Here is a 26410-nt window from a genome sequence, read left to right as displayed (position 1 = left end):
ATCAGATTTTTTTAGGGGCTTCATAGCAAAAGAGGTGAATACATATGCACATGCAAATTTTTAGTTATTTGATCCTATAAATTTAATTTATGCCTATGTTTTTCTCACTTCACCAACTTAGACTATTTAGTGCTGATGCATCACACACAAATCGGATTACAAAAATATTTAAACACAGGTTATAATGTAACAAAAGGGATAAAAAGCCAAGGTGGATGAATACTTTCATAAGCCACTGTAGATTTGATTGAAACAATTCACTTTACTATATGTCAGAATTTATCATTTATCAAAATTCTGAGTTAAATCTGTATTCAGTGAAGACTGACTTTCCCACTACTGAGATAGGAAATGTTTTGGCATTTGAGATAGGAGATGGCAGCTGTCACTGATACAATTCTATGTATACGGGAAGAGGGAGGAGCTAGAGACAGAGATACTCCCCCCCTCATATCTACATAGTATGGTACCAGTAACAACTTCCATCTCCTATCTCAGTAATGGGAAAGTCTGTCTTCACTGAATTCAGACTTTACCTCAGAATTGATAATTTGGTAATGACTGATCAATTCTGGCAGAGAAAGAAGCAGATTTCTCTGAGAAGATATATTAAAAAGTTGCTTATTTTCATGTGTACTATTGATTTATGAAAATAAAAATTAAAACAACGGTTACGATTTAAAACGGTAGAAAAAAAATCCAAATGGGATGATATAGAGAAAAATGTCATTGTTTTCTGTTTCATTTTTTAGCATACATTGTGCAGTAAAAATTGCCTGGTAACATGATTCTTCAGCTCATTATGATTTCAACTATAGCAAATTTTTGCGTTGCCATGCGTATCTTTTTATGTTCCCATGGATGGACATGTATGAGAGATTGTATTTCGCGTGCCAAACTGATATTTTAATTTATACAATTTTGGGGTATATAGAATAGTGTGATTAGTTTTTATTGCATTTTTGGGGAGATGCACCAACCAAAAAATTTAAATTCTAGTGTTTTAATTTTTTAACTCCTTAAGGTGTTTAAATATTTTTATAGATTGGAACTTACCGGTATATAGTGTACAGCTGGTTTCCATGGAGCTCAGTCGTAGTGCCTGGAGCTGAGTGTTCACAGTGCATGGCAGGAGATAATTTAACTCCTAAAATCTCAGCTTTTTGCTTTTGATTTCTTTATTTTTGAACTGGGAAAAACTGGGCGATTCAGGCTAATTTTTTTAAAACATATTTTTACATTTTCACTATATTTTTGAGTAAGTCTCTTAGGGGACTTGAACCTTTGATCGTTTGATGGCTTGTTCTATTTACTGCAATACAACAGTTATGCAGAATATAGTGAATATCATGATCATCTATGAAGCTCAGCCTGTGATGGCAACAAGAACAATGTGTAGGCACTTGGCTGCCACGACAACCCATTGGCACCCCCTGATCACATTGCACAAAGGGCAAGTGGGAGATGTAATCGTCCCATAATTTCATAACTCTACAGAAATGCTGTTGTCACAAATTGATAACAGCACTTAAGGGGTTATTCTCTCAATGTCTGTTGAGCAGCTCACAAAGCTGCAATCTCGTTACTTCCTGGTTTTAGTGGGGCAGGAACTCCTCTTTGAGTGATAGCCCTCGTGCGTAGCAGAACTGTAATATTAACAGAACTATACAGTAAAGCTTAGCACAAGTTCTGCTGTAACACATTCAGCTATCAATGGTTTGTTCTGAGGCTACACTGTTATTACTAATTAACATATAGAATTATCAGGGCATTTTACAAGCACACAGCTTGGAACAGTGATGCTAGAGGTCTGGGATTGTGATTACACAGGACTGATAAGGGCAGCTTGTCAGGAGCTGAGAGTTAGGGGAAGGGAGGTGAGCAGCTAACTGCTGTATATAAATCAATGACCTGGGGAAAGCTGACTGGGATTTTAGGAGCTAACCCATCTACTGCAGTGTAACTACTGGGCACAAATCGGCCAGGCACTATGGCCGAGCTTCATGGAAACCAGCTGTACACTATATAAAATAAAAGTCAATAGCAAACCTGCTTATTTTTATGCTATCCAACTAATTAAAGCAAATTTAATAACTTGAGAATACCTCTTTGAGTGAATAGGCAGCAGCGATAACAGCTACTATAACTCAGATCACTGCTATTAGACGCAGATGCCGACTATATAACACAGTCGGCACCCACCCTGTATGTAAGGCTCAACCCCTAAGTTAGCTCCATACAAAAACACCTGACATTTCATGTACATGTATTTTACACGTTGAGAAGAGATTAATGTTTGTAAAGAAACAAAATGGACTTAATGTATTAGCCCCTTTGGGACACAGCTATTGTGGGCCTTGAGAACACATCAACTACTTTTTTTTTTCATTATTGTATTCCTAGACACAAAACAATTTACTTTTATACCTTGTAAACTTGATCTGTAGGTCTTTTTACAAATAGATCCTTTTGTATTAGTATGATTAACCAAATAGGTTACAAATGACGAATAAAAGATTATTTCTAGTGCTCATGAGCTCTTCTAAACATGTTTAAGGAGTTAATGGAAATGTTAGCAAGCAAACCTGCAATGCAGTGTCCCATCTACAGAACTTTCTCAGATGGGAGCCTTTTTAAACACTGTGGTCCATATGTAATTTGGTGTACATGTACCGTTGGTGCCTTAGTACAGGCTGGGGATCTATTGACTCTAACACTTTGGGTATACACTGTCAGCAACATAAAGATATATGGAAGGAATATATACACTGCTCAAAAAAATAAAGGGAACACAAACAACAGAATATATCTCCAAGTAAATCAAACTTCTGTGAAATCAAACTGTCCACTTAGGAAGCAACACTGATTGACAATCAATTTCACATGATGTTGTGCAAATGGAATAGACAATAGATGGAAATTATTGGCAATTATCAAGACACCCTCAATAAAGGAGTGGTTCTGCAGGTGGGGACCACAGACCACATCTCAGTACCAATGATTTCTGGTTGATGTTTTGGTGACTTTTGAATGTTGGTTGTGCTTTCACACTCGTGGTAGTGACGCGCCCCCTGGGCCATGTTCAAGGGATTACCCGGAGCCGGATCTGGATAGGGGTAGTAGTCCTTGTGGCGGTGACCCGGTCCGTGCCCAGGGTGTCAAACTAAGCGGCAGTCTATGGCAGTAGATGTTAGAATATGTGTCGACTACGCCACCCGTTGAGTGCGGCTTTGAAGCCGCCGCTGCAGAACAGTCCGCTGAGGCCGGTGGTATGGGTGCAGCGATGATGTGATAACCCCCAACGGGAGGGGTATGGCCTCAGGGCAGCAGGTGTGGATGATGGGTGTAGTTATGTTGTAGAAAGGAGAGTCAGAGACTTGAGGTGCAGTTTCAGGGTTTTTACTCACGGTTGTTCTCTCAGTCACTCTGGCCTTGAGTGACCACCCGAGCCGTGCTGCATCCACCAGGTCCTGGACTCAGCTAACCCCCAGGCAGTTCTGGAGCGTGGTCCTGAGCTCCCTTCTCTCTCTCTGTCTCTGGCCGTTCCCACCAGGGATGCACCTTTGGCCGGCTCCCTCGGGTCTCTTGGTGGTCAAACCTCCTCTCTGGGTTCCCTGACCCTATGCTTGGTGTGCCTTTCTGGTGGATTTGGTGAGGGTCGTGGCAAATCTTGACCACGACCTCCGGTTACTGGCTGAGGATAAGTGGCCTCCACCAGTTCGGGTTCCGGTACCCGTGTCCGCCAACCCTTCACCCTTTCTGGTCTGTTTCTGGGTTCTTAGGGTTCCTTCTGACTCTGCTTCTCTGGGCCTTTCTTCCTCCTCTCTCTCTTCAATGCAGGCTTGGCCCTGGAGCTGGGCCCAGCCGGAGCCACAGCTCCCTGTCAGCCCTCCTGGCTGAGCTCCTCTGCTAAAAAGACCCTGTCCTAAGATGGTGCCCACCTTATATACTCCCTCTATGTGTGAGCCCAGGTGACTAGCACCCAATGAGCTCCTAGCTTTACCCAGAGTACTCCCCCTATCTGCCCCTACACTACTGGGATGTTCCACCCCCCTCCCACTCCAGCCAGGGACAGACGCTGTCGTACCTGCACATATACTGGTGGGAGTACCGTTGTTCTGTCCCCCGGAAATGGGATGTATGTAGTGCATGCAGCCTACTAAGCTCAGTTCCACACTCCATCCTTACCCGGGAGTGGAATACCACACCTCTGGCTTGAGGTGTAATACCCCTGTAGCAGCCGAATCCTCAGGGTGCTACATTCCCCCCTGGTAAACCACAGCACGTCCTCGGGCTGTAAAAGAATAAAATATCCAATAACATACAATTTTTTTTTTTTTTAAAACATCATAAACATATAAAACACTATATATATATCAGCAGCATAATACTCTTCATATAAAACTTTTCATTATAAACATTCTTGTTCCTCCGGCCACGGTGCAACTTGTGACCGGATAAAGTGCAACAGTCTCTTCTGGAAAAACACAGTTCCTTATAAAACCAGTAGGGGGCGCCTTAGAAAGCGCAACTATATACAAGGGGAGGTGGCCGCTCTCAGTCCTCGGCCAGTGGGATTAGGGAAGAATGACCGCTCTCAGTCCTCGGCCAGTGGGATTAAGGGACATACGGGTAACAGTTTAATTTGCTGGTCCCAACGGGGACTATAATGGTAACAGTTCCTGTACCCTAACGGGTAACTATTTTACAGTTCCATTTACCGTACTTTAGTAGCGGCGTCCTCCTGCTCCTTCCTCCGTGTACCCTTCAGACCCGTCCGGGTCCTCTTGCTCCTCCTGACACCTCAGCTCTTTCTCTGTCAGTCGGTGTACATGAAGGGCATAGGGTCCTTTGGCACATTGGTGCCGGGTGAAGGTGACCTCATCACCCAGGTAAAGGTCACGACCTCTGTGTCCCTCCGGCAGGTGGGACTCGACATCTCTGCGGGTCACGAAGACGTCGCCTGGCGTGTGGTGATCCCGGATGAAGCCCCAACCGTGCTGCAGTTGGAATTTGATTACAGTCCCGGTGGCACGGGGACCGTGAGCTGCACGGGGGTTCCGTCGGGTCCGGCTCTTCTGCTCTGCACTCTTCACTTGCAGCCGCTCCTCGCGGACCCGCCTCTCTCGCCGTTCCCGGTCGAAAACCTCTAATTGCTGCCGGCAGCACTCCGCACGCTCAGCTGCAGCCGCCCGGGTCTCTTGAGTGAACCCGATGAGGTCTCCTCCAGTGGGGTCCCACGCAAACTGCGCTTCCTCCAGCGAGAGTGGGGTGATCTTGGCGGGCGCCGGAGCCGGGATCAGGGGCTCATCCAGGGGCCTTTCCTTCCGGAGTCGGGGATGGTAGTACTCCGGTGGCCACTCAAAAGGCTGCCCATCCGGGCAAATATGCTGGGTTAACAAGTCTTCACCCAGGTGCGGCACTGTGGAGGTTGAGGGCGCGGTGGTGGCAGCGGCACCCGGGATCACTAGGCCTTGCGACCAGGCTTGGGGTACCCTGAAGGTAAAGGGCACCGTGAAGACGGCGGCGCCCGGGGGTACTTGACTTTGCGACCAGGCCGGTGGCTCAGTAGAGGGCGCTGTTGGTACTGCGGCGCCCGGGGGCACTCGGCCCTGCGACCAGGCCGGTGGCGTCTCCTGCTTGGCCGCGCTCAGGGTTGAGGCGCGTGACGTCACAAGGGGCGTGGTCGCGGCTCCTGCTTGGGGCCTAGTCTGGAGCGGTAGCGGTGCGGCAACGGGCACGATCGGTGGGATTTCGGGCTCTGCGACGGGGAGCGGGGGTAGGCTTACGGTGGCTGGGCTTGGGGTAGTGACGTTCCCTTTACTTGCCTCCGTCTCTTCAGCTCCCTCTGCGGCGTCGTCTCCGGCCTCCGTCCCTTCTGCATCCTCTTCAGGGGCAGGCGTGCTCCTCGTTGCGGGTGGTGTGCTCCGCTGGCGGGTTCCAGCCTGCTGGGCCATCTCCCTGCTCCATTCCGTCAGCGTTTCTCGCTGCACCTGAGCCATCCTCCGTGCGAGGCCCTCCAGCGCGGTCTGTGCACGCTCCCGGTCTCGGGGGAGCTGTGCCAGGATCTCCACCAGGTCTTGTGGGGTGGTTGCTTGCATCAGGCTCCTGACCACAGGGTCGGTGCTGCCTGCCTCTCCCTCCATCTCCGGGTACGGCTCCTCCAGACTCCTGCAGGCTGCACCCATCTTCGCTCTTTTGTTCTGTATCCGCCCCCATTGAGGGCGGTCCTGGGGCAACTTGGTGATTGTCAGTTCCAGGGGCAGACCCCCCACGCTGATGGACATCTCAATCATTGCAGTCTCTGCTGGTGGGGGCGGTCTTCGTTTTTGGCGCCATTCTTGGTCCTGGCCCACGATGGGAGGTGGCCTCTTGCCACCCTCTGGCACGCCCATAATGGCGTCCGCTCTGCCAGGGCGGGAAATCTTCTCAGATGGCGGGAATCGTCTCCCAGTGGCGGGAAACTCCGTGGATGGCGGGAAAAAGCTGCAGATGGCGGGCAACCGGCGGGAAACGACCCGTGATGGCGTCCAATGGCGGGGACCCTCCGGAATTGGCGGGAGACTTCTTTTTACGGTACAGATAAACTTTTCTTCAGGCACGCAGTACCCGGTGGTTGCGGGCACGTTATCCTGCCGACTACGCCAAAGTTGACGCGCCCCCTGGGCCATGTTCAAGGGATTACCCGGAGCCGGATCTGGATAGGGGTAGTAGTCCTTGTGGCGGTGACCCGGTCCGTGCCCAGGGTGTCAAACTAAGCGGCAGTCTATGGCAGTAGATGTTAGAATATGTGTCGACTACGCCACCCGTTGAGTGCGGCTTTGAAGCCGCCGCTGCAGAACAGTCCGCTGAGGCCGGTGGTATGGGTGCAGCGATGATGTGATAACCCCCAACGGGAGGGGTATGGCCTCAGGGCAGCAGGTGTGGATGATGGGTGTAGTTATGTTGTAGAAAGGAGAGTCAGAGACTTGAGGTGCAGTTTCAGGGTTTTTACTCACGGTTGTTCTCTCAGTCACTCTGGCCTTGAGTGACCACCCGAGCCGTGCTGCATCCACCAGGTCCTGGACTCAGCTAACCCCCAGGCAGTTCTGGAGCGTGGTCCTGAGCTCCCTTTCTCTCTCTCTGTCTCTGGCCGTTCCCACCAGGGATCCACCTTTGGCCGGCTCCCTCGGGTCTCTTGGTGGTCAAACCTCCTCTCTGGGTTCCCTGACCCTATGCTTGGTGTGCCTTTCTGGTGGATTTGGTGAGGGTCGTGGCAAATCTTGACCACGACCTCCGGTTCCTGGCTGAGGATAAGTGGCCTCCACCAGTTCGGGTTCCGGTACCCGTGTCCGCCAACCCTTCACCCTTTCTGGTCTGTTTCTTGGTTCTTAGGGTTCCTTCTGACTCTGCTTCTCTGGGCCTTTCTTCCTCCTCTCTCTCTTCAATGCAGGCTTGGCCCTGGAGCTGGGCCCAGCCGGAGCCACAGCTCCCTGTCAGCCCTCCTGGCTGAGCTCCTCTGCTAAAAAGACCCTGTCCTAAGATGGTGCCCACCTTATATACTCCCTCTATGTGTGAGCCCAGGTGACTAGCACCCAATGAGCTCCTAGCTTTACCCAGAGTACTCCCCCTATCTGCCCCTACACTACTGGGATGTTCCACCCCCCTCCCACTCCAGCCAGGGACAGACGCTGTCGTACCTGCACATATACTGGTGGGAGTACCGTTGTTCTGTCCCCCGGAAATGGGATGTATGTAGTGCATGCAGCCTACTAAGCTCAGTTCCACACTCCATCCTTACCCGGGAGTGGAATACCACACCTCTGGCTTGAGGTGTAATATCCCTGTAGCAGCCGAATCCTCAGGGTGCTACAGTAGCATGAGACGGACTCTACAACCCACAGAAGTTGCTCAGGTACTGCAGCTCATCCAGGATGGCACATCAATGCGAGCTGTGGCAAGAAGGTTTGCTGTGTCTGTCAGCATAGTGTCCAGAGGCTGAAGGCGCTACCAGGAGACAGGGCAGTACACCAGGAGACGTGGAGGGGGCCGTAGGAGGACAACAACCCAGCAGCAGGACCGCTACCTCCGCCTTTGTGCAAGGAGAAACAGGAGGAGCACTGCCAGAGCCCCGCAAAATGACCTCCAGCAGGCCACAAATGTGCATGTGTCTGCACAAACGGTTAGAAACCGACTCCATGAGGGTGGTATGAGGGCCCGACGTCAGCACATTCAACTTTGTACAGAACAAAGTATTCAATGAGAATATTTCATTCATTCAGATCTAGGATGTGTTATTTGAGTGTTCCCTTTATTTTTTTGAGCAGTGTATATTGTATTCATCTGAGGCAAGTAAGATATAACCCAGACGGTGTTTTACTGGTATTACTGAGCTTATGTTTTACTGTAAGGTAAATGGGTTGTGCAGAACAAAAAAAAATTAAATGTGCATAAAAAAAGTTCTACAACTTCCTAATATGGTTTAGTTAAAAAGATGTCCAGATCTAAAAATATTATCTTTAGTTCTGGTGAGTCCGTTTCCAGTTTCTACTTGATATAGAAGAGTTCCTATTTCAGCACCTCATGAGTCTTAAAGGGTACTGGGCAGAGCAAATGGAATCTGAGTAGTTGCTATGGTCAACTTTTCTATTTGTGTCACCAATTAGATTTGATAAATACCCCATAGAATATCTATATATTTAGATGGACAACTAGATGACTTAAATATTACTACTTTTATAATAGGTTTTCTGCCCAGTATCTTCAAAACAGAGTCCAGATTCTTTTTCACAAAAGCAGTGTTGTTCATGCAAATACTTCTATAAGCAAAATGGTAATGTTTGTCAAGTGAATTTGAGACGGAAAGAAATATGGTGTCCCCAGTCTGCAGTAAAAAAGTGCAGTAATATGATTCAGTTCTACTTTGCTGTGAAAATGTAACTGCACCTTACACGGAGATCTTATTGTAGTAAGATGAATAGGTAAACCAATTGTGGGTTTTCTTTGTACAGTTAGGGTCCATTTACACCTGCCAACCTGGCGGTATGAAACGACTACCGATCAGCCACTTGTTTGCTGACAGATAGTTTATAGCCTGTTTACAAGGCAGACTGCTCTTCTGAAAGATCCATAGTAGATTACTCAGTGCGCTCAGGCTACCACTATTCTCACCAGTAGTGTTGAGAGAATTTGTTCCGCATTTGAAATTCGGGTTCGTGTTCGGCGTTCCGACTTGTTCGCACCAAAAAAATCGGCTCCGCCCACGAACATCCCTGATTTGCCACGCTGTCACGCAGATGTGCAGTCTTTCTTTACAAATCTTTATGAAAGATAATTTTAAGGAGCTCACAAATTCGAGCGCGCTTCTGTAATAGGATGACACTATCGAAAGAAGTCAGTTTGGGAAATGACTTCCTTCCTAAATTTTCCATGACCAACTGTGATTTGGTATTATTGAAAAGGGAACCAACCATAGCAACTCATCCACAAAGTGGTGGACCACATACACATATAGTCGCAATTCTGAGGTGCAAAACGCATAAATGTCACCAATGTTCTGCTGACTCAATAAGTCCAAATCTCCTCTGTCAAACATAAGCACAAACAATGTATGCCGGGGAGCTTCATGTCATGACTGAGCAGCTACATGCAAGCTTTTTCTCACCCAGCACAAAGCCAAGCGTCAGATGGAGTGGTATAAAGCACTTTAAAAATGGACTCTGAAACAGTGGAAATGTGTTCTGTGGAGTGACGAATCACACTTCTCTATCTGGCAGTCTGATGGACGAGTTTGGGTTTGGCGAGTGCAAGGAGAATGTTACCTGCCTGAGTGCATTGTGCCAACTATACAGTTCGTGGAGAAAAGATAATGCTATGTTATTTATTAGGGGTTAGGATAAGTCCGTTAGTTCCAGTGAAGGGAAATCGGAATACTTCAACATACCAAGATTATTAGGATAATTGTAGGCTTTAAACTTTGTGTGAACAGTTTGGGAAAGGCCCTCTTCTGCCTTTGCATGACTGTGCCCCAGTGCACAATGAAAGATCCATAAAGGCACGGTTGCGTGAATTTGGTATGGAAGAGCTTCAATGGCTCACGCAGAGCCTCATCGAACACCTTTGCAATGATCTAGAACTAAGATTGCGAACCAGGTCCCATAGTCTGACCAAAGTCATACTAGACCTTCATCTATTTGCCCACTGATGGACCTGCAAATGGATGAATTAGGAGAAAAGATAAATTAGAACTTTGTTAATAAACATTTATGTTACTTTTAATTTTTCAATGGATTTATATTATCTTAGAAAATTGGAAGTGCCTCACTTTTGATATTTATTTTATTATATACATCAACCAAATCAAGCAGTGGAATTTGATGGTTTCCATGAATGAAAAGCTTGCGGCTGAGATTTATTCTTTGCATTTCCTATTTCATTTTTTTTTATCTCCATAATCTAAATGACCAATAAACAAATGTCGAACAGATTGGGACTCGGATTCAATGACAATGAATGTCTGGCTTCATATAATGTCTCTGCCATCGCTAGTTGCTTTCTTGAATTCTTGTAACACATTTGACCTCGGTAAAAGGTACGATAATGACCAAATGTATTTACATTTATGCAAAAGGCTTAATCTGTGACTTCACTGCAACGTTACTTGATTCGCTGATTACAATTTATGATAAAGTGTGACTCTGTGAAGTCAGCTAACAGTCTGTAATGAAAAACATGAAAACATATTTGCCGAAATATTGTGTTTGATGGACGCAAATTAAAAGTGAATGATAAGGTGTCCTTTAAAATCCTCTAAAATTAGCATGGTGAAAGTTGGGTGCTGCAATGGCTATAGCATTAATATATTCAAAATTGTTCTCGCACACCCCACAATACAGAAAATATAACTGACAGGTATATAATCTACTCACACATGACAGCCCACATTCAGCCTCAGAGCCAGTAATACAGACTCTACCTACGACTTACATTTGTTTCAATTTGTGTCAAAAAACAGCTGATGTATAATGACACAGCAAGAAACCCAATTCTTAAAAAAAAGTGTCAAAAAATAATTGGAAGTGCTTTTTTGTAATATTGGCTAAAAAAGTGAAGTAATGGAAAAATGAGCCTACATAAATCTAGGAAAATGTAAGTGTATACCTTTAATATAGATAGATAGAATATAAACATAAGCACACAATTTACACAATTTATACAACTTAAAGAGTAATTTTTAATTTTTACATAATTTTGCCCAGCATTAAAAAAATATGAAGCTTTTCAAATCAGATTATTAGGATATTAATCTTTATTACTGTAAAATGAATTGCCAGTAAGTGGCTTTAAACTCTGCTTTTCCACAGTATGCTTACCTGCCTTCAGCTGCCTTTATATCAAAATGTACTCATATGGAGTACAAATGATGGCAATGAAAAAGGGTCAGCACTAGTGTTGAGCGAATATGTTTCATTAACTCTTATAAATAATATAAACTCGGTTAAATAAGTATTTTGGCGTGCTCGGCTTTTTTTTTTACTGTCGCCGCGGCTGCAAGTGTCACGGCTGTTAGGCACCTGTGACACATGCAGAGATTGCCTGTTTGACAGGCAACCTCTGCATGTGTCACAGCTGTCTAAGAGCCGTGACACATGCACCCAAGCATGGTCGCCGAAAGAGTTAATGAAACATACTCACTCAACACTAGTCAGCACCTGTGTTTCACTATGGGGATAAGCTGCCGCAGGAGATTGTTCTGATAAGCAGAATACTCAGAAGAGGAGACTCTTTCACTGCTATCATCGGTACTCCAAATAAATGCGTTAAGATATCAATGCAGCTAAATGCAGGCGAATAGACTGGGGGAACAGCAGGATTTGGAAACCAATCACATTGCAGAGTTTCAGAACTTCCCATGCTGGACAAATATTACTGAAAAAAATAAATGAAGTTTAGTTACTCTGTAATCACTTTGGTTTGTCTACTTTGGAAAATCCCTTTAAGACTAGTCCTCCTTTGCCAAACTGATTATCCAGTGTCTTGCTGCTAGGACTTACACAAATCAGAGGTAAATTGCAGAGAAGCCAAGCAATTATTTTATTTCACCACAGGGTCACCAGTAAGAGAAACATTATACAATTTCGCAAGAAAATGAATGCACAGTAAACAAGGTTTTCTTCCATGTGAGACGCACTTTGTCTCTCCTTTTCATACTGTTTAATAAATGAGGCTCCTAAAGGGTACACCCACCTCTGTTAATTCAGATTATCTTTGGTATTTGGGTTTTCTAAACCAGACAGCATCTTTACATCAGTTCTCTGGGACTTGTCTATATACATAAGATACAGTAAGTCCATCTAGTTTGTATGGGGTTGTTTTGACTCTTCCCTTATGGCAGGCGGTGGGGGGGGGGAATTGGACATATCGAATTTTACCATGCACTATCCTTAGTATCTATGGGAGACAAGCTGCTTGCAGATTGATTTATTCTCTGTCCCCATTGAAGTAAACATGCATGCTCAGTCAAGCTTGCATGTTTTTGGTGTCAGAAGAGTGTGGAGAAACAGCTGTTGGCCTTCAGTTATGTCATGCATATGACCGCTTTAGATTTCCTTGAAATAGGGGATTAATGTTTGATTGACATGTGATTTAGACAGTGCTATGTATAAAACAAGGTAACTATGCCTTATTAAGTGTGACATATACAATAAATATAATTCTTGTGATCCCATTGCACCATTAATATTTAATGCGGCTCACACCCTGCCGCATCTCCTGGTTCCCGGCTCTTGTTATACACAGACGCCCTTGACAAAGTCCGCTCTCGGTCGAAACGTTGGATCATATCGGTTTTTGACTCCTTGCTGGATCAAATAAATTAACACTGTAGCAAGACCTAGTGTCTCATTTTCTTTTGTGGTGCTGAGCTTCCCACTTCAATTAATCTGGACCACAAGTCCCTTCCTCGAACACGCTAAATTTTTTAAAAAATAAAGCAGTGTTGCTGGTTTTTCTCCTTCAACCATTAATATTTACCTACTTCTTGTTCACATCACAAATGTTTCCTTAAATAATACATCCACTATTTTGACAATTGAGATTAGAGCTCATATAAGTCATAGTAGACTAAGTCATCCATGAAATTTGGTATGGAGGATAAATCTAATATATGCATGGATTCCTGTCCAGATTCATATTGTATTCAGATTTCATTTATCTTCTGTGTTTCATTCTTGCACAAGGTACTGCATGATAGAGCATCCAGTGAGTTTGGTGGCATGGCACATGGCTTTCATTAATTTAGAAGATATCAATATTCTCCAACAAAGCAAGCATGTTTTCATCCAAAAGAAAATATTTTTTCATCTCTCAAGATCTTTGCAGATAGTTACTTTCATGCTTATATAAGTGTTTTAATAATCATTTACCTTATTTCTCTCTGCCATTTTGCTGCATGTTCACTGCGTTCCAAATTATTATGCAAATTGGATTTAAGTGTCATAAAGATGTAATTTTTTGCTTTCAAATAAACTCTTATGGTATTCGAGGGAGCTTTGGATCAATAAAATCAATCTCAAGCACCTGTGATAATTAGTTTTCTAGGTGAGCCCAATTAAAGGAAAACTACTTAAGGATTAAGTAGGCCACATTATTAAGCAGGCCACAGGTTTCAAGCAATATGGGAAAGAAAAAGTATCTCTGCTGCTGAAAAGTGTCATACAGTGCAATGCCTTAAACAAGGTATTAAAACATTAAATATTTTACGAAGAGATTTGTGACTGATACAGAGCACAGAAGGGTTTGTGAAGACAAAGGCAGAATGAGGAACGTTTCTGCTAGACAAATTCATCGGAAAAATAAGCAGCTGCTAAAATACCATCACAAGGCAGCAAACAGGTATTTGAAGCAGCTGGTGCCTCTGGAGTCCCACGAACCTCAAGGTTTAGGATCCTCCAGAGGCGTTGTGTATAAACCTACTATTTGGCCGCCCCTAGTCAGTGCTCACAAGGAGAAACAGTTGCAGTTGGCCCAGACATACATGAAGAGTAATTTTAAACCAGTCTTGTTGACTGATGAGTGCAGTGCAACCCTGGATGATCCTGATGGATGGAGTAGTGGATGGTTGGTGGATGGCCACCATGTCCCAACAAAGTTATGACGTCAGCAAGGAGGTCACAGAGTCATGTTTTGGGCCGAAATCATGGGGAGAGAGCTGGTAGACCCTTTTAGGGTCCCTGAAGGTGTGAAAATGACCTCGATAAAGTATATAGAGTTTCAGACTGACCTCTTTTTTCCATGGTGCTATCCGTAGCAAAAATATTTTTTATGCATGCCAATGCCCTATCTCATGCTGCATAGAATACTTCTGAGTCATTGGCTGCTATGGACATAAAGGAAGAAAAACTCATGGGGTGGTCACCATCCTCCTATGACCTCAACCCTATTGAGAACCTTTGGAGTATCCTCAAACAAAATATCTATGAGGGTGGGAAGCAGTTCACATCAAAACAGCAGCTCTGGGAGGTTATTCTGACATCCTGTAAAGAAATTCAAGCAGAAACTATCCAAAAACTCACAAGTTCAATGGATGCAAGAATTGTGAAAGTGGTATCAATGAAGGGGTCCTATGTTAACATGTAACTTGGCCTGTTAAGATGTTTTTGATTGAAAAAGCTTTTGATTTCAGTAAATGTGACCTCTTATTGCTGCAAATTCAACAAATTACCATTTTCAGTTGTTTAGAACCTATATAATGTTTGGAAACTGTTGTGCATAATCATTTGGAACACTGCAGTCTGAGGTTTTTTTTAGTTTTGAAAAAAATTATTGGAGGTTTGTCCAATAAAATGTGATTTCTACTCTAACAGTTGACGATTTGAACATTATACTGACTTATTTGCATCGACCACTTGGGAAAATCAGAGAAAAATGGCATTTGCACAATAATTTGGAACATGCTGTATATTTGCATTTTCAGATTTTGCAAAGGTGCATGTGCATATTCAGTATTTCTACATCCATATATGAAAATACATGAAATGTAGAACCAATTTCACCAGTGCAGCAGTTCTGAGATTATAATTTGGCACAACCAATGTGTTATTAGAACCTTTGCCATAGGAGTGCCAGTACCTCAGCTCATTGAGTTACCTACTAAACTCTACTTAATTTGTACCTGGGCATGAACATTTACAATATATTTCGATAACCTATGAAGATTAAGTTCTGGTGTATTTGCCACTACTTTTTCAGCAATTCTCCATTCCACATTGTGTTTGTCTGGCGGTAGTCATAATTTCCAGTCTACCGCCTCCCTCCGGTGGCAACATGGGAAAGTGGTAGTACAATACTTTTAGGACTCCTTCACAGAGGCTTTTTTCCAAATTTTTTTTTTACTTTAAAAACACCATAAGTGGCAGGCATTTTTCATTGCGTTTTTACAAGTGTTTTGATTGTAGTTTTTGAATTTATCATATTTGTTACTTGCCATTTTTTTTTCTGGCGTTATGTCCCGTAAAGATGCATATTGAAAAAAATTGCAGGTAAAAATGCCATACTGATAGAATATACTGTGGTGTAAAAAAAAGCACCGATGAAAGAAAAAAGTAGGGAATAAAAAAATGAGGCAATTTCCCCCCACAAAAAAAATCATTGTGCCTCATTTAACAAAAGTGTCTAAAAGAAAACATATTCTTACTCCCATAGCAAACAGTACAAGCGCAGCTTTATTTTTGTATCAATTTTGGAAAACTACAACCTCTGCTGCGCTTAGTTGCCAAGATTAACAAAGGCAGTTTTCCTTTTAATTTCCCTTTAGATTTTTAAAAGTCTGCCCCAACTTTTAAAAAAAAAGCTTGGTATGGATTCACATGTAGCAGATTTGTTGCAGAAATTTCTGTGACAATCGGTCTCATTCATTCTCAGGAAGGCTTGCATATGCCTGCCGCGAGAACTCTTGGGCCTTGATTCATCTGTGTAAATTGTTTTCAAAAGTCGCTACATTTTTGCACAACATGACATTTTTTACTTTTGTCTTAAGACCAGTTTTGCTCAGCTCTAGCAAAACTGTAGGGATGGGGCGTGCTGGGGTGTGATGCCACAGTTTGTCTAATTCATGATGATCTGGCATTCCCTTTGCCAGAAATCTTACTCCAGTCACTGAGTGAAGTAGGATTTGTCAGGCGGAGCTTGGAGGAGCTTGCCACTTGTCAGACACTTCTGATTCATTAGGAGGACTGCACCACTTAATGTATCAGGAGCATTTGACTCCAACACACCCCTTCATCAAGACCGGTGGGAACACAACAGCTGCAGACTTATGCTCTGTGGAGGACTATTTTAAGCAGACTGCAGATGGTGCTGTATTAACTGATAGGCCACGGCCCCACTATCAGTATTTGGTCAGTATTTGGTCAGTATTTTTTCTCAGGAGTGGGAGCCAAAACCAGGTGAGGAACAATCAGAGAAAAGGTATAATAGAAACAACTGCACCAATTCTGCATTTATCACCCACTCCTGGTTTTGGCTCCCACTCCTGAGAAAAAATACTGACCGTATAGGGATAGTGGGGTCGTGGCCTTAAAAGAAATCTGTCAGCAGGTTTTTGCTTTTTAAGCTAACAGCAGCATGATGTAGGGACAGAGACCCTGATTCCAGCTATGATCACTTAGTTTATTGGGTGCAGCAGTTATGATAGAATTATTTTTCTTTGCTATAGATTAAGCAGAGTTGGGATGTTGTGTCCTGTATAATCCCACCTACACCACTGATTAGCAGCTTTTTGTATATACTGTAAAGAAAGCTGCTAATCAGCGCTGGAGGTGTATGAAGCCAGTTGTCCTGTAGTGATAATCTCTTGCTGATAAAACTCAGATTGTATTGATCAGCAAAACATAGCCCAGTAAGTGACACATCACTGTAATCAGGCTCTCTGTTCCTACATTATGGTGCTCTCAGATTATATAGTAATAACCTGGTGACAAGATTCCCTTTAAGATAAACCCCTTATAGATGATGGGAACGGATTTTCCGATGTGGAATAAATGTGAATTGTGAATATGCCCTCTAAGGCAGTGATCCCCAGCTCCGGAGCCACAACCCGATCATATTTTCAGGATTTCCCTAGTATTGCACATATGATGGAATTATCACCTTGTGCAATACTAAGGAAATCTTGAAAACATGACCTGTTGGTGAGCCTTGAGGACTGGAGTTGGGGAACACTGTTCTAATAAATGTTCCTGGTATTAAATATATTGTTCTATGAATCTAAATAATGATAAAATGTTTATTATAATCAACTTTAATAGCTATTTTGAGTCAATCTGATTTTAGTGCAACAGAATAGAAGGAAGAGCCATAATCTTAATGACTTTATATCGAGGAAGTTACTGACTCACATACAGTACGCACCGTTATAAGCATAGAGCTGTGTGCCTGCAGGACTTTACTTGTGCCCTGAATACAGTCTTGTCGTGTGACTGCGACAGACAATCATCAATTACTTTTATGTTCTATTTAATAGACATGAACATAATAAAACAGCCTGCGTTTTGTCTATTTCTTCCCTTATGCTACTTATATCAGCCAAGGTTACAATGGTCGCTTACTTTAGGAGACATTCATTGCACATTCCCTCTTTGGCTGGCTTTTGACAGGCATTGATGGGGGTGATGTTTCAGTTCCATAGTACTCAAATGGCTTGTGAGCATCTTTTTCTGGTGTGACATTACCAATTAATAATGCAAGACCCTTGGCTGTAGACATGGAGGGGATCTGCTTACCTTTGGTTCCATTGAGATGAAATTGTGCGCTCCTCGGCTTGATAAAACCGACCTCTTGATAGTTTTACTGTGATAAAAGTGATAGTAATCCAGGAGTGACCCAATCTGCAGTGGAGAAAAAAATAGAATTTTTTTTTACGTTACGATGAAAAAAATTCTATAATGTATTTTTTTTTTTTGTTTCGACACATATAAATTATGCAAGCTGCCGCTGTGCTAAAACGTTACTTGAGCCCAATGATCATCTTTCAAAAGAAGGACACGCGATACGAAATGGATGTAGGTGTCCTTCAGGCACTAACTGCATAAGCAAAGATTATAATTGAGCTTCTAAGACGGACCGTGTCTACCTTTTAATGTTTAATTTATATGCAGCGTTTTATATCAATGCACGTCCACACTGACACATAGCAAACTGCTTAACAAAAATATGGGTTAAATGACTGGCACCATTAAAGAGCATTTTGTTGAGTTTGCTACACGAAGCACAGTTTATAATGGGCAATGATTCTTTTTGAACTGTTAGAAGTTCATAACCCTGCGTTACCCACCATCCCTGGGTCCAGTTCTGAGACCTCGCCATTGATCCTGGTGTCTGTTATTGTCAGCAGCCCTGATGTCACATGGAGCTAAGGAGATGATAGGTTGCCAAAGTGATGCCAGTGTTGTAGACAATGACAGACACCGGGACACGACGGAGACTGAGAAATGGACCCAGAGAGGATGAGAAAAGCGCAGTTTGTTTAAAGGGGTTGTCAGGTCCCCATCGATAAGTCTGCAGTCACTCTGTGTGACTGCAGACTTATGAAACCCTCTAGAGCACGCAGTGTGCGGGTATTCGCTGGTTTCAGAGCCGGGACCTGAGGTTATGTATCTGTTATACATACTCCCAGGCAGAAGCTGTCTAGAGGCCGCGGCATTGCTACATACACTTGTTTGGAGCGAGGCCACTCTCTCTAGTCGGCCACGCCCACTGCATGGCTGCATCACTAGACGGGGCGTGGCTTCACTCAATACAAGTGTATGGAGCAAGGCCGCACCCACTGGACAGACTCTGGTCAGGAGTATGTATAACACATACATAACCTCCGGTTCTGGGTCAGCAACCGGTGAATCCCTGCAGCACACAGTGCATGCGCTGGGGGGATTCATAAGTCTGCAGTCACACAGAGTGACCGCAGACTTATCGATGTGGACTGGACAACCCCTTTAAGTTAATGACACCCTGTACAGAACTATATACACTGTAACATTGGAAATCTGGAAAGGCTTTTTGAATAGTAAAGACCTTGCACTTGGAAAGTTTACTAGATACTGTGTCTGTAAGGCCCCATTCAGATGACCGTTTTTCACATACATCATCGATCCATCTTTTCTTATTCAGATAGAATATGAACCTATTACAGTCTATGGATATGTTCACATGTACATGTTTTTTTGGTGGACCCTGAATTTGTGATCTGAGTAATGATACAATCTCGCCAATGTAAGTCAATAAATCTGAGTTCTGTCCATTTTTTACTATTTAATAGGTAAAAGAAGCTTGGGATTTTTTTCTTTTTTTTTTGCATAAGAGCAAAACAGATGTCACACTGATGGTTAAAATGAACACGGGCCAAAAATGGATGAAAATCAGATCCAGCACACTGATAAAAAAACACCTTTTTTCTCTCACATGCAAAAAACAAACAACAGAGTTACCGTAAGCCTTCTTATCTTATACAGTTATATGAAAAAGTTTGGGCACCCCTATTAATCTTAAGCTTAATGTTTTCTAAAAATTGGTGTTTTAGCAACAGCTATTTCAGTTTGATATATGTAATAACTGTTGGACACAGTAATGTTTCTGCCTTGAAATGAGGTTTATTGTACTAACAGAAAATGTGCAATCTGCATTCAAGCAAAATTTGACAGGTGCATAAGTATGGGCACCCTTATCATTTTCTTGTTTTAAATACTCCTACCTACTTTTTACTGACTTACTAAAGCACTTTTTTTGGCTTTGTAACCTCATTGAGCTTTGAACTTCATAGCCAGGTGTATGCAATCATGAGAAAAGCTACTTAAAGTGGCCACTTGCAAGTTGTTCTCCTGTTTGAATCTCCTCTGAAGAGTGGCATCATGGGCTCCTCAAAACAACTGTCAAATGATCTGAAAATAAAGATTATTCAACATAGTTGTTCAGGGGAAGGAAACAAAAAGCTGTCTCAGAGATTTAACCTGTCAGTTTCCACTGTGAGGAACATAGTAAGGAAATGGAAGAACACAGGGACAGTTCTTGTTAAGGCCAGAAGTGGCAGGCCAAGAAAAATATCAGAAAGGCAGAGAAGAAGAATGGTGAGATCAGTCAAGGACAATCCTCAGACCACCTCCAGAGAGCTGCAGCATCAACTTGCTGCAGATGGTGTCACTGTGCATCGGTCAACTGTACAACGCACTTTGCACAATGAGAAGCTGTATGGGAGAGTGATGCGAAAGAAGCCATTTCTGCAAGCACGCCACAAACAGAGTCGACTGAGGTATGCAAAAGCACATTTGGAGAAGCCAATTTCTTTTTGGAAGAAGGTCCTGTGGACTGATGAAACCAAGATTGAGTTGTTTGGTCATACAAAAAGGCGTTATGCATGGCGGCAAAAAAAACACAGCATTCCAAGAAAGACACTTGCTACCCACAGTAAAATTTGGTGGAGGTTCCATCATGCTTTGGGGCTGTGTGGCCAATGCCGGCACCGGGAATCTTGTTAAAGATGAGGAACGCATGGATTCCACTCAGTATCAGCAGATTCTTGACAATAATGTTCAAGAATCAGTGACAAAGTTGAAGTTAGGCAGGGGATGGATCTTTCAGCAAGACAATGATCCAAAACACCGCTCCAAATCTACTCAGGCATTCATGCAGAGGAACAATTACAATGTTCTGGAATGGCCATCCCAGTCCCCAGACCTGAATATCATTGAACATCTGTGGGATCATTTGAAGAGGGCTGTCCATGCTCGGCGACCATCAAACTTAACTGAACTGGAATTGTTTTGTAAAGAGGAATGGTCAAAAATACCTTCATCCAGGATCCAGGAACTCATTAAAAGCTACAGGAAGCGACTAGAGGCTGTTATTTTTGCAAAAGGAGGATCTACTAAATATTAATGTCACTTTTCTGGTGAGGTGCCCATACTTATGCACCTGTCAAATTTTGTTTGAATGCAGATTGCACATTTTCTGTTAGTACAATAAACCTCATTTCAAGGCAGAAACATTACTGTGTCCAACAGTTATTACATATATCAAACTGAAATAGCTGTTGCAAAAACACCAATTTTTATAAAACATTAAGCTTAAGATTAATAGGGGTGCCCAAACTTTTTCATATAACTGTAAGAGGAGGGGTTTCCAATCTGGTCAAATTAGGGAACCATTTCTTAGATCTTAATACGCTCAAATGAGGATATAACAATTCATTGCTGCAAGCAGAAGACCCCTTCATCTTTGTTACCTTCATTTACTTTTCTTTTCCCTCTGATGGGAAAAGTTTTTATATACCCTTTATGGATTGTCAATTAGTTGAATGGATGATGCAAAACTGCAGAAAAGCAGCAACCCAAAAGAAGTACAAAATAAGGTGCAAAATCCTCCTGAAGAAGTGGGTAAAACGAGGAGCTTCTTAGCTAGCTTCTACACATACATTACAGTGAGCATCCAGTTGGCAAGCTTGCATTTACAATGGCATAAATGGGTAAATGGTTTCTAAACTGACCAACTCAGTGGTCTGAGAGGATTTACTGATACCCTAAACCAGTGTCGGACTGGGGAGCCAAGGGCCCACCAGTAACCAACTCCAGGGCCCCACTTTTCAGCTAAATGCAAATGTGACATTATCCTCAATCACAAATTTATATAACAATGAACTGGGTAGATTGATAAATGAATAAGATGCTTCCTCTGTCTGTACATAATGATTCAAGTATATAGTGCCAAGTACTGATCATATAAGAGGGTGGTGGCCCGTCCTGCATGGGGGCCCACCAGAGGATCCTCCTGTTCCAATCCTGCCCTAGACACTGATGCATGTAATATGCAGGACATTAGTAAAAAATAAATTTTGAAACATGTACGTTCAATGCTGCATAGAAAACTGTATCTTTTAAGAGGGAAAAGTAACTTTTATAGAGACACTGACAGCTCCGAGAGCACAGTAGAGCTGTGAGGACACCGTGACTGACACTTATGATATTACAATGGTTGTGCAATTATTGAGGCAGCGTCACTGTCAGAACGACACTATTATAAGTGTATGCTCACTGTCACCTTGACTTTTGCAATACGGTGACTATCTCTTTTTTTGTTATAGTAGCTGTCTTTGTTTTTAGCATTATTATGGGCTGACACTTTTGTAAATATATCGTACAACTTTGTCCCAATAATCTAATAATTGCAGGTTCAAATCCCCTAATGGGACAAAATACACCGCTCAAAAAAATAAAGGGAACACTTAAACAACAGAATATAACTCCAAGTAAATCAAACTTCTGTGAAATCAAACTGTCCACTTAGGAAGCAACACCGATTGACAATCAATTTCACATGATGTTGTGCAAATGGAATAGACCATAGATGGAAATTATTGGCAATTATCAAGACACCCTCAATAAAGGAGTGGTTCTGCAGGTGGGGACCACAGACCACATCTCAGTACCAATGCTTTCTGGCTGATGTTTTGGTCACTTTTGAATGTTGGTTGTGCTTTCACACTCGTGGTAGCATGAGACAGACTCTACAACCCACAGAAGTTGCTCAGGTAGTGCAGCTCATCCAGGATGGCATATCAATGCGAGCTGTGGCAAGAAGGATTGCTGTGTCTGTCAGCGTAGTGTCAAGAGGCTGAAGGCGCTACCAGGAGACAGGCCAGTACACCAGGAGACGTGGAGTGGGCCGTAGGAGGGCAACAACCCAGCAGCAGGACCGCTACCTCCACCTTTCTGCAAGGAGGATCAGGAGGAGCACTGCCAGAGCCCTGCAAAATGACCTCCAGCAGGCCACAAATGTGCATGTGTCTGCACAAACGGTTAGAAACCGACTCCATGACGGTGGTATGAGGGTATTTCCATTGATGATTTTTATGTGATTTTGCTGTCAGCACATTCAACTTTGTACAGAACAAAGTATTCAATGAGAATATTTCATTCAGATCTAGGATGTGTTATTTGAGTGTTCCCTTTATTTTTTTGAGCAGTGTAAAAAGCTAAAAATTATTATTATTTTATTCACTTATATAGCGCCATTAATTCAACAGCGCTTTACAGACATTATGGGCACTTTCCCCATTGGGGCTCACAATGTAAATTCCCTATCAGTATGTCTTTGGAGTGTGGGAGAAAACCGGAGAACCCAGAGGAAACCCACGCAAACACGGGGAGAACATACAAGCTCCTTGCAGATGTTGTCCTAGGTGGGATTTTAACCCGAAGACCCCAGCGCAGCAAAGCAACAGCGTTAACCACTGAGCCACCATGCTGCCCATATAATGTAATACAAACATTTTCAAAATATTAATAAGACCACATAGCATAAAAATGTAAAGGTTTTACCATTTGTCGCATATATCCAACCAATAAAAAATTAACAGAATTGGTTTCACCAAATTGACAAACTTCTGAACTATTAAATGCATGATAAATGTCTTATAACAATAAAAATGACAGAATGACAGATTTTTGGTCATCTTGATTCCCAAAACTGGAATAAAAAGTGATCCAAAAACTCGAAAGTATGCCAAAATGGAGGGATTCAAACCTACAGTTTGTCCTTCAAAAACAAGCCTTCATGCCGGCCCATGAGGTAAGTATGTAGTGTTCTGATTTTATGATGGGCAGTGGATATATTAAGAAGAGTGTTGCCAGTACCCAAAAACTGAACCTGATTTACTAAACATACTACTGTATGTCTTTTAAAAAACAATATTTTGTGTCTTAAAGTAAAGTCTTGGTCAGTGAATAAGAAAATAAAGCCCCTGCACTTACAGAAGACTGCACACATATCTGCTGTCATCTTCTCCGAGCATGCTTTACTCCAACCAATAGAATACATGACGGAAATGTGAGAGCAGCAGTAATCATCAGAACGATTTGTTATCCACTGTCAACTTCAATAAAGTCAAGGAAAATAATATAGCTTTTGTCCATATTTGTCATCTTTATCTCCTCTCTGATGTGTCGCTGTTTTATTGCATTTCTCAAGCGTTTTCCAGAACCTGGCAATTCCAGCCTATGCTACGGACACGAAGCGTGCACAATGCACTACACTGCAATATATTCTAGTACCATAATACAAGTTCATTCACATTTGGAGATCATATCATTTTGATAAAAAAAAAAAATCAAATCCATTTGCCATAAGTTTCTAACCACTGCAATCTACTGTTTATTTTAATATATAAAATGTCCATGTTTGTATTTTGGGGTTAATTTTATTTTTACTTTACACATTTTTCAGCCTGTTGGGTATTGAATCTGTGTATATAACTACCCTACAGTGTGACACCTGATAGGCACGGTTGCCCTGTGTCTTCTTAAGACCCCCATAGACATCAGAGTAACCTGCTAATTCCACCTTTAACCCAGTAACTCTTCATTCTTAATGGAATCCCAATCATTATGGGCAAAAAGATCAGAAAAATAATACAGGAAGCCACAACTTAGGCTATATTATCTGGCTATTTGATAGAGGAGATAACAATGTATGTATATATGTATGTTCATAGGTTTCATGTTATCTTCTGTGTAATAAAAAAACGGATAACAGGAACAGCCACAATTTCCCAATAGTCAATATAATAATCTCTTTACTAATGACTACGGGGAAATCCTGGCTGTTTCCTAGGGTGGATTTTCATGTACTTTGTGCCTCGATCATCAATCAGCATTTTAGTTTTTATATGACTATGTAAAATCATATTGAAAAATTCAATGGGGGCCACATACAGTAAATTGTCTTCTGGGTGTCAATTTTCTAAGAAAATTTGGCAAATTTGTTTAGCTGTGTAATCGTTTAGCTTTTTAGCTTTACAACCATTGCATTTATGGTTACAATATCAGATTGTGTGTGGTAAAATGGTGTCGTGTATTTCCCAGTGACGATTCATCTATAGTGGCATGTCACTAGCTGGTTGTTTGAAGTAATCAATGCCTTGGATGCCAGGGCCACGTTCAGTATTTGGTCAGTATTTTACCTCAGTATTTATAGGAGTGGAACAATCAGAGGAAAAGTATAATAGAAACACATCACCACTTCTGTATCTATCACCCACTCCTGGTTTTGGCTTACAAATACTGATCTAAAATACTGACCAAATACTAAACATGTGAACGTGGCCTAAGGGGGAAAAATCTGCATGTAAAAAAACACAAATAACCTAATTTACTTAATAGGTGCAAAAATGGGGCCAAAAATCTTCAACACCAAAAGCTCATCGTGGGAATGTAGGCTAAAAAGACAGCAGTAATATTAATGGCACCAGATAATTGTGGGCCCTGTACATGAGGGCTCGGAAGGCTTCAGCCGATACATCTAATGGATGGAAACCTTAGATATCAGTTATTTCCATGGAGTACAAGCTAATGCAACAATGCGCAAGTGTACAACATTTTGTATTAAATCTGTTAACATCCAACAAATCTGTCTTAGAGTACTAAAAATACAATATAGACCAAAAAGCAAAAAGTGGTATAAGAAGTCATCACTTTATATATTAGTTAGCCTATCGTGTTTGGATCTCTTGAGCAAAAAATAGAAAAATCATACAGGAAAAATGAGTCCAAACTTAACTTCTGGATACCGGAGAGGTAGCACTTCTGAAATAATGCTGACAAAGGAGAGTTGCGTGCTACAAATCAAATACTATTCCAGAAGGAAAGTATCTAATTTTTCAGACTACATTTTCTAGGTTACATGTCCTATTTGTACAGCTATACAGTGTGTTAAAGGAAATGTTCGGCTTTGCAGAACATCACTTCATTATGTCAGTCAGGTTCTGATGCAGTTCATGGCCATTTTGTAATCAGCTGCTGAGTTTTCCCATATGACGCTGAGAGTGCTGCAAACATGCATCATTTCTGAAAAACTAGACAAAACAGCCATTTCAAGGTTGTAGAGGAAAACCTGCCAAACCTATTGTGGTAAAAATTGGCTGAGACGGAAATGTGGGCTGGCATCTGTCCCGCTAGGCTTCTGTGCATACAGTGGAGAATCTTGTGAACGTATACAGTGAATATTCTCTATTGTACAGTAACTGATATTTTTACTAATTCTGTGTATAGTGCCTAAGGGGACAAGGAAACATTCCACGTTACACACAGGACTGAATTCTTCCACACAACTGCACAGACTGTGTCCAAAAAAGTTTTCACTTGTAAAATGGATTTATGAATATCAGCCAAATTTCGCCTATTAATTCTAAATTGCATCCTGAAAAACTCCATGGTAATTATCAATTTAAGTCGGTAAAGTGACACCCTTCCTACACCATCGCCTTAGCAGAGATGAGGGGGAACAAACATATTAACACTGGCCATTTTTGCCAAGAACTGTAAGGCTCTGTTCACACTGGCACGATTCATATATTATAATCAAACAATGAATATGTTATAATCTATATTGT

The 26410-nt window shown here is 42.4% G+C and overlaps 1 protein-coding gene across 4 annotated transcripts in view; it reads right to left on the bottom strand.

Annotated features, from left to right (window-relative positions):
- The window catches only part of PCSK5 (proprotein convertase subtilisin/kexin type 5), a 955602-nt gene that overhangs the window by 809895 nt on the left and 119297 nt on the right, over positions 1 to 26410 (bottom strand). For 3 of the 4 annotated variants that reach the window (XM_073670684.1, XM_073670697.1, XM_073670703.1), the window contains exon 2: positions 17760 to 17864. In XM_073670684.1, the coding sequence (XP_073526785.1) occupies positions 17760 to 17864 (105 nt within the window). Of the gene's footprint in view, positions 1 to 17759; positions 17867 to 26410 lie in introns of all 4 variants that reach the window. The other variant, XM_073670692.1, reaches the window with a different exon arrangement.

This window comes from Phyllobates terribilis, unplaced genomic scaffold (genome assembly GCF_046119375.1).
Source record: "Phyllobates terribilis strain yellow unplaced genomic scaffold, ASM4611937v1 Scaffold_1__5_contigs__length_1240528914, whole genome shotgun sequence".
NCBI lineage: Eukaryota > Metazoa > Chordata > Amphibia > Anura > Dendrobatidae > Phyllobates > Phyllobates terribilis.
The sequence above is the reverse complement of the archived record's forward strand: the minus strand, read 5'-3'. Positions and strand labels throughout refer to the sequence as shown.